The 9,834-nt window shown below is 42.3% G+C and overlaps 1 protein-coding gene across 1 annotated transcript; it reads left to right on the top strand.

Moving 5' to 3' along the window:
* The first annotated feature begins 1,420 nt into the window (after window positions 1-1,420).
* On the top strand, window positions 1,421-2,416 carry LOC110289118 (olfactory receptor 2A12-like). Its single transcript, XM_021155304.1, has one exon. The coding sequence runs from the start codon at window positions 1,421-1,423 to the stop codon at window positions 2,414-2,416; it is 996 nt and encodes a 331-aa protein (XP_021010963.1).
* Window positions 2,417-9,834: the final 7,418 nt, after the last annotated feature.

The following is a 9,834-nucleotide window of genomic DNA, read 5'->3' as shown; positions in this document are numbered from 1 at the left end:
ACCACTAAAGGGATCACTTTAATTTTCTCCCCCGTTGGATCTAGTTACCCCTGTTAATACTAGACATGTGTTACTGCAGCCATGCTGGTAGGCGTCTGGGGATGTGAGGCTGAGAAGCAGAGGTGGGCGTGGCTCTGTGGTGTCCTCTGCAATGTCCAGATGAGTGATGGTGCTGAGAACCTCTTACCCTCATCAGTGCCCAATAGACAGCTGTCTCCGTGAACTGCCTTCAGTAGTGTTCTCTGTTCTCCTGGAGCGTCTGATGTTATGTTTGTGCTTTTCTAAGTCTTTGTAGAAATTCACTGAGTACTGGTTTTGATTTTTCCAGCTTACCATTATTTTTTACTCCATGGAAAGTACTTTTTTGTGTTCCTTTAAGAAAATCTTTGCTTATTCAAAAATGACAAATTTTGACAATATTTATTAGGTTTGATTCTAAAAATAAATTTGATTGCTTTAGATTTACCCCTTAAATCCACAGTGTACCTGCAATGGATATATTTTGTGCAGAGGGAGGTGGGGATTTTCCTTGCAGAAACACAGTGTCCCCAGTGCAGTGCACACATGGGCTTCACAGTGTCCCCAGTGCACACATGTGCTTCTATCCTTATTCATTTGACCGTATTGCATAGGCCTGGGTTTCATTTGTTCTGTCTTTTCATCTATTTGTTTACTAATTTTTGCATGTCAGTGGCAGCCGTGCCTCTGTCAGTCTGTTTCTCTGTCTTTCTCTTAGTGTGTATGTGTGTGTTTGTGTGTGTGTGTGTGAGAGAGAGAGAGAGAGAGAGAGAGAGAGAGAGAGAGAGAGACTAAGAGAGAGATCAGAGACTGATATGAAAACTTTCCTCAGTTGCTATGCTATTCGTCTTATTCACTGAGGCAGGGTCTCTCAGTTGACTCTAGTTCTCATAATTTCAGCGAGGGTAGCTTATCCCTCTTGCTGTGGGGACTTCCTGTCTCTGCCTTCCCAGAGATGGACTGAAAGGGTGAGACAGCATATGCCATGTCATGTGGTATGTGATGTTTCCAGGAGTTATGTGAGATGCTTTAGATATTCATCACAACCCCAAGCCATGACTATCAACAGTCTCATTAAATAGGTGAAGAGACTGAGGCTTTGGAAGGTTCATGACTTAAGAAGAATACACAGGATCTGACCACTGAGCTCAGGACCCACATCCCAGCCTTGTTTTATTGAAACTAAAGAGTGTTCTATTTTATTTTATGTCTATAGGTCTTTGTCTATATGATGCTTGCTTAGCATGTGTGAGTCTGGCCTGTGGAGGTGAAAGAGTCAAATCCTATGGAACTAGAGTTAGACACAACTTTGAGCTGTCTGGTCCCCTTGGAAACCACACAGTGCTTCATCTTTGAGCCACCTCCTCAGCCTGTATCTTCCCTTTCTGTCTCTATCACTGGCATGTGTCAGGTAACACATAAAATAATGGATTCTCTTACAGCCTCCACCATGTGGATGATTCCAGGGCAGAACCAAAGTTGGGTTTCTGAGTTCATCTTGATTGGCTTCTCCAGTGATCCCACGACCAACAGCATCCTCTTCATTGTCTTCCTTCTCAGCTACCTGAGCTCAGTCCTGGGCAATGGGCTCATCATCATGCTGGTCTGCCTGGATACACAGCTGCACACTCCCATGTACTTCTTCCTCTCTACCCTCTCCCTGTTGGATATGAGCTATGTCACCACCACCATGCCCCAGATGTTGGTTCATCTTCTTGCTCACTCTCAGACCATCTCCTTTGCTGGCTGCTGGCTGCAGATGTATGTGTTTGGTGCCCTGGGTATGACTGAGTGCACCTTCTTTGTTGTCATGGCTTATGACCGGTATGTGGCCATTTGCTATCCACTGCGCTATACTGTCATCCTCAACTGGGGCTTGTGCATACGGTTGGCAGGAGGGTCTTGGATATGTGGTTTATTTTCTTCTTTGTTACATACTTTCTTCACCATGAGTCTGCCATATTGTGGACCCAACAGGATCAACCACTACTTCTGTGAAGGTCCTTCAGTGCGTAGCCTGGCTTGCATGGATACTCATGTCATTGAGATGGTGGACTTTGTATTGAGTGTTTTTGTGGTTGTTATTCCAATCTCCCTCATTGTGGCCTCCTACATTCGTATTGCCATGGCGATTCTCAAGATCAAGTCCAACCAGGGCCGTTGCAAGGCTTTCTCTACCTGTGCCTCCCACCTGACTGTGGTCACATTCTTCTATGCTCCAGCCAGTTACATCTACATGAGGCCAAACTCCAGCTACTCCCCTGAGCGAGACAAGCAGATCTCACTCTTTTACAATGTCTTCACAGCCTTGCTCAACCCTGTGGTCTACAGTTTGAGAAACAAAGATATCAAGAGGGCATTTCTCAAGGTGATGGGACATGGTAGGCTGGCCTGGTAAACCAGAATCCTGGGAAGCTTAAATCTGAGTATTCACTATTTATGAAAAGTACAGTTTCTTTCTTTTGTGAAATCAATATATACATTTGAACCAATGTAGTACTTAGTAATTGGAACTAAACATCATGAAACCAACATTGTTGTCCTGATTGACAGGTGTCACTATGGTATAATCCCAAACAGCTCAGTAATGTTACTGGATGGTAATGGCAATGGTTCACTTGTCGCTCATGGTTTTAGCTCTTGGGTGTGACCTTCTCTGTTCTCATGTCCATTCTTAAGGAGGAATGTTATATCCAACATGTTATTTGGACCAAGGCAACTTTTATAAGGACAGCATTTAATTGGGGCTGGCCCTCAGGTTCATTATCATCAGGGGGCAGGAAGAAGGGCAGTTTCCTGGAAGGCAGGAAGGATCTGAAAGCTCAACATCTTCATCAGAAGGCTTCTAGAATACTGGCTTTCAGGCAGTCAGCATGAGGGTCTTAAAGCCCACACCCATAGTGACACACCTACTCCATCAAGGCCATACGTACTCCAACAAGGCCACACCTCCAAATAGAACCACTCCATGGGCTAAGCACATTCAAACCATCATCCCATCCTATTACGGAAGGTAAGAAAGAGTGGAAATAATAAAAATGACCCAGCTTTTCTACAGTTGTCTGCTTTTATTTCCACCCATTCTTGTGGCCAAATCAAGTAGTACTGTCCAGGCTGACAGCAGGAGGTGAGAAGTTTTTTGTCTGTTGAGAAGAAATCTACATAGCTATAGTCTGATGCGTTGGTTCCCCTACGGACAAGGCAGCAAGTAATATGCATTATGTAACCTGGAGTAGTTCACAGGAAACAACAGCATATCTATAAACCAACACAAAACATGCCTGCTGTGGATAGCGGGATACTAGAGACAACTAGAAGGCTGAGGCAGTGTATGCTAAGTACCACAGCATGTGCTGTCATGACAAAATTAAGCTGATAATTTGTGGCACAGAATCAATACAGCTCAGAGAGCAAACATCACATATATGTTCAGTGTGGTCTATGGGTGGCTATGGTGACCTCTCCTGTGAAATGATGCATTGCAGAAAGAGAAGGAGCTGGGTTCTCATCAGAACCTCCCAACGTCTGCTCTAAGTTGCATGCAGCATCCAAGGGTGTGTCTCACCTTTGGCTGCCCACTGCTGATTCCCTTCCAACCCTACAATGGTGGTGAGTATGAACTGTCTGTCATATGCAGAGTAGCTCTTCTCTCACCAAACACCACATTCCTCTGTGGTTCAGTGCCTGAACCATTCTTTCCCTAATGTGGCCTCAACCCCTGATTTTATTCTGTTGCCACATATTGCGGAGATAGGGTACCCTTCATTCATAGTTTATGCTCAGTACTATTGTTTACATATATATTTATCTTTTGAGAAGTCTCCAATATCCTAGGCTAGTCTGGAACATTTCACATTCCTTAAGATATCCTTGAGTTTTTTAATCTTTCTGCCTCTACCTCCCCAGTGTTAGGATTATGGGATGGGGCACTACAGCTGGGGGAATTTTTGATTCTTGGATGATGTCCTGTGATTATAAACATTTTCAAATTGATAAAATTCAGTTCATGCACTACTTTTTTGAGACAGATACACTCTATGTAACCGTGCCTTGCCTAGAACTCACTGTGTAGACCCAACTAGCTTCAAATTAATAGAGATCCTCCAGCCTACTTAAAGACATAAAAGGCATACTACACTGCTCCTGGCCAAGCACTTGGATCTCTTGTTATTTTTTTTCATTAGATATACAAGATTGTTTTCATGATCCCATGTTATGAAGATTTACTCCTGTGTTTTGTTTTTAAAGTTTCTTTTAGGCTCTTATTTTAATTTTTTCTGTCTTACTATTTTTATTTATTATTTATTTGAAAAACTTTCACAATGCACCCAATCACACTCACTTCCTAGCCCTCCCATGTGTACTACCAGACCCTTGTACCCTCCCCCACCAATAAAAGAAAAAGAAAGGAAAACCACACCAATCTAATTAGTGTTGCCCATGTCCTGACTAGAGCACTGTTAAACTCTCAGTGTCCAGTCCCAAAATGATAACTGAGTCCTTCCTCTGCCCCAAGCCCATGCCAGAAGTCATCTACTGTGAAGACTTACATGTCAGCACCCCATCATTTTTTTGTGAGCTTTCTTCAATGGATTCCTGTCTACATTATTTCTTTTTACTAGTGTGTATTGGAAGGTTGTCAGAGAAGCCTTCAGTGTCTCTCATACTCAACTATGAGTCTACAATTGTCACTGACACCACTACAAAGGAAGCTTCCTTACCCATCACAACCAACAGTAGCCTGAATCATTGACTTCCACATAGTTCTGGTGACAGCATGGAACACGGGCACCAACTCGACACTCAGCTGCAGCACAGACCACTGGCATCCAGATGGGGGGCAGCAACATGAACTACTGACATCACCATGTCCCCTGGCTGTATCACAAACCATGGACACAAAAATGGTCCCTGGTGGCAGTACAGACTGTGGAGGTTTGTCCGGGCTACACAATCCAGAGGGTAAACCATTCTCCATCTTGTCCAACACTGTCCTTCTCCCAGCAGGACAAGCAGGATGGGCTACAGTGTGAAAACTCCATGTTGTAGGCTGTCCATCTGGTCCTGCTCATGGTAGGCAGAGAACTAGCCCTATTCAGCAATGACATGTTTCCTATAGCCACACTCTCCTAGTGCTCCCATAAACTTTGCCACCTCATCCATCATTTCACCATTCTCCTTCCAATTTCATGACACCTCTGTCTAAAAGCATCTTCCCATTAGATCTCCATGTCTAAAAATGTTGTTCTACAGATACTTCAGGCTCTGCAAACTCCTCCACCATCATCATGTCTCTGCTTAAAGCCTCTGTGTGTATCTCTCATACTCAACAGAGCTGCTGTGTGATCCTGCAGGTCCCAGCAGCTACTGCCATCTTGAATCCAATTCCTGTTAGGTTTTGATCCATTCTGAATTATTTTTGTGGACAGTATATGGTAATGGCTAGATTATATTCTTTTCATATAGATTTCCATGTTAGTAATCCATATTTCTGGAAAATATTATGTTTTCCACAGTGAAAGATTATTATGTCCTCAACTAATATGTCAATAAGTTTTAGTGCTGAAGTGAGTGTCCTAGTCTACTAGATTCTATGATCTTTCTGGTTTGCTATGGCTTTCTGGATGATTTCAAAAGTGTTAAACATGAGTTCTTACCCTTTGTCCTTCTTTCAAGAGACTGTTTGGTCTTGTGTTAGTCCCTTGTTTATTGCTATGAAGAAAATGTTGCCATGGCAACTCTTGTAAAGGAAAGCATGTAATTGTGGCCTTGCTTACAGTTTTACATGCTTCGTCCATTATTAATCACCATGGTAGGGTATGGAGGCACTCATGGCTCTGAAGAAGTAGCTGAGAGCTTCATCCTAATTTACACTGGACTTGACATGGCCTTTTGAAACTTCAAAGTCCACTTCCAGTCAAACATTTCTTCCAACTAAGCCATACCTCCTAATTCTTCTAATTCTTCCAAAGTGTTCCACTCCTTGGTGATGAAGTATTCAAATATGTGAACCTATGGGCCATTTTTATTACAACCACCAGAAGCCTCTTCTGAGCCCCTTGCACTTAACATTAAACTTTAAGATTCATTTGGCAATTTCAAGAGAATGACTGCTAGGATTATGATAGAAGCGCATTGAATCTGAATATCTGTTTAGGATATTGACATCTTATTAATGTAGTCTTCTGCTATGTGAACCACAAGGCTTCAAATGACAAAGTAAACTCACTGTCTGTGGTGGTTTGAATAGGTATGGCCTCCATGGATGTGTTTGAACACTTGTCTGTAGGTTTTTATTTTTTCAACCTATATTTAGTAAGGGTTCTTGAATGTTTAAATTTCCTTTTTGCCCACCATCCATTGGAGGCAATTGGAAAGAAAGGTTAAAATACTAGGGAAGTGGATGTGTTTAGAAATAGTTCTTTGAAGCAAATCTAATCTGTGTTGTCAGAATATATACTAGTAGTCTAGTTTAGTAATGTCAGGGTAATAAACAGAATCAGCAGCAGTGTTACAATCTTGTAGACCAGACCTCAGCCGATTCCATAAGAGTCAGCAGGAGGGACCAGGATCACCAGGGACTCTAGAAGTTCTTTGCTGTGCCTCTCTCAATGATGTGATGATCCATGAAGATGCAGGACCAAAGAAGGGTTGTAAAGCTAGTTATGTAGGTCTCTAATCACTGTCTGTTACAGAGTCATATTTGTACTTCCACCAAGCATCATGTGTCCTCCCATGGGTCTTACCTTAGATATGAGTCTGTCGTAGTAAAACTGCACATGAGTCTGTACCAGAGGCCATCAATTTGTTAGTTGACCCAAGACTGAAGAAGTGGCAAGAAGCCTTCAGAACACCACCAGAAGTTTTATTTGAGTTTCTTTTTATAACGTCATAGCAAACATTGACCAATAAACAATAGTAAGGTGTACAAATAACATCTGGAATCATCTACTGTCTTTTGGGTTATATTCATATTCTTTTATACACCATGGGTCTTTCACATGTCTGCTTCAGCAAAACATCCTTTCACCTGTGTCTGCTTCAATGAAACATTCTTTGACATGATTGACTTTCCAAAGAAACCAGACATGTCCACTTCACTTGGCCATAGGTCATAGCACTATTAGGAGATATGAATTTACAGGAGATGTGGCCTTGTTAGAAGAAGAGTGTCACTACTCAGCTATTAAAAGGAATGAATTTATGAAATTCCTAGGCAAATGGTTGGACCTGGAGGGCATCATCCTGAGTGAAGTAACACAATCACAAAAGAACTCAAATGATATGTACTCACTGATAAGTGGATATTAGCCCAGAAACTTAATATACCGGAGATATAAGAGACAATTTGTAAAACACATAAAACTGAAGAACGAAGACCAATGTGTGGACACTTTGCCCCTTCTTAGAATTGGAAACAATCACCCATGGAAGGAGTTACAAAGACAAAGTTTGGAGCTGAGACAAAAGGATGGACCATCTAGAGACTCTCATATCCAGGGATCCATCCCATAATTAGCCTCCAAACGATGACACCATTGCATACACTAGCAAGCGTTTGCTGAAAGGACCCTGATATAGCTGTCTCTTGTGAGACTAGGCTGGGGCCTAGCAAACACATAAGTGGATGCTCACAGTCAGCTATTGGATGGATCACAGGGCCCCCAATGGAGGAGCTAGAGAAAGTATCCAAGGAGCTTAAGAGATCTGCAACCCTGTAGGTGCAACAACATTATGAACTAACCAGTACCCCGGAGCTCTTGACTCTAGCTGCATATGTATCAAAAGATGGCCTAGTCGGCCATCACTGGAAAGAGAGGCCCATTGGACATGCAAACTTTATATGCCTCAGTACAGGGGAACGCCAGGGCCAAAAAGTGGGTGTGGGTGGGTAGGGGAGTGGAGGGGAGGGTATGAGGGACTTTTGGGATAGCATTGGAAATGTAATTGAGGAAAATACATAATAAAAGAAGAAGAAGAAGAAGAAGAAGAAGAAGAAGAAGAAGAAGAAGAAGAAGAAGAAGAAGAAGAGTGTCACTGTGAAGGTGAGTCTTGAGCTCATATATGCTCATGGTACACCAGTATGATACACAGTCTCCTTCTGCTAACTAAGGATAAAGATGTAGAACTTTTGGCCCCTCAAGCACCATGCCTGACTGCAAATTCCATGCTTCTGGCCCTGATGATAATGGAATAAACCTCTGAAACTATAAGCTAGCCCCAATTAAATGTTTTATTTTGGGTGATGTAGAGATCACTCAGAGGTGGAATCACTTGTGGTTCTTGCAGAGGATCTGGGTTCAACTTCTACAACCCACATGGTAGCTAACAACTACCTGTAACTCTAGATAAATGCATCTAACACCTTCTTCAGATCTCCAAAGGCAGTAGGCAAATGGGGGTTACACATATACACATACAGACAAGGCACTCATACACATAAACAAACAAACATACAAACAAACAAACAAACTGAAAATAAAAAAATCTGTAAGAGTTGCTGAGGGTATGTTGTCTCTTCACAGTAATTAAACCCTAAGTAAGACAGAAGTTGGTACCAGGGACTGGGGTATTACTGTGATAGGCCTGACCATGCTTTTGTTTGAAGGCATGTGGGTTTCAGAACTTTGGATTAGCAAAGCAGCGGAATGTTTCAAGTAGGGTTAAATGGGCCATATTAATAGGAACATGGAAGACAGTGGTACTGAGGGTGACTTGAACTATGGGAGCCTGGCTCAAGAAGTTTCATAGCTGAAGAATGTTAGTATGTTGCCTAGAGATCTTTCTTGTGATATTTTGGTGGAGAATGTGGCTTCTTTTTTGTCCTTGTCTGAAGAGTGTGACTGAGGCTATGATAAAGATATTTAGGTTAATTGTATTGTCTGTCACAGAAAAGTATAAAACAACCTAGCATAGACTCTATTTTGTGGTTCACTCTTATAAAGAGAGTTTTGATGAAACAGAGCAAGCTTGGCAAGGAAAAATACACAATGTATGGTTCAAGGGTTAAAGGGGCACCAGGAAATAGAATTGAGTTAAATTCTTTGCTCAAGGAGAAAAAAGATTAAAGATACAGAATGGAATTAAGGACAGGGTGGTCTCAATGGTAGCAAGATCCCACCCAGCTAAGCTTCCATCTTGTTTGAAAAGGAACTAAAGAAAAGAATAGGTCTAGGAATGGTGGCCTTTGGTTGTATTTCAGCACTCAGGAAACAGAACAATGCAGACCTCTGAGATCAAGGTTACTCTACAGAGCAAGAAGTTCCAGGACAGCCAAGCTTAGGTAATGAAAGAAATCATTGAAAAGAGAGAGTTGGTAAAGATGTTCTAGAACAAGGGAGCCACAGAATTTGGCAGGAAGCAGCAGAACTTGGCAAATTCAATCACATGTTTCTGGCTTTAGAGTCAAGAATAAAAGAAAGGAGTTGAGGAATCTCACTCCATGACTAAGGAAAGTCGCTGAGGCCAGGCATGTAGCAGGGATGTCCCTGCATGGCAGCCCAGAGAAGCCACTGAGAAGCTGTGAAAGGCCATCATGTGAAGCTGTGAAGTTGACACCTGGAATGCCTTTGAGTCCACAAGATGTAGGAGATGCCAGAGTTGTATGATATCTGTCAAGGAAAGCTATTAACTGTGCTCAGAACCAGCCCAAGAGAGAGAAGTGTGTTACAGTCAACCAAACTAAAAGGAGTTGGATATATGAAGAGCTTTTGGCATCAGACATGGAGATGCAGGGTTTAGAGTTTTCCCAGCTGGTTTTTGGTCTTGCTTTGTTCTAGTATTTCCTCACTATCCTACCTCTCCTCCATTTTGGAA

The sequence above is a fragment of the Mus caroli genome, unplaced genomic scaffold (genome assembly GCF_900094665.2).
Source record: "Mus caroli unplaced genomic scaffold, CAROLI_EIJ_v1.1 scaffold_15351_1, whole genome shotgun sequence".
Taxonomy (NCBI): Eukaryota; Metazoa; Chordata; class Mammalia; order Rodentia; family Muridae; genus Mus; species Mus caroli.
The sequence above is the reverse complement of the archived record's forward strand: the minus strand, read 5'-3'. Positions and strand labels throughout refer to the sequence as shown.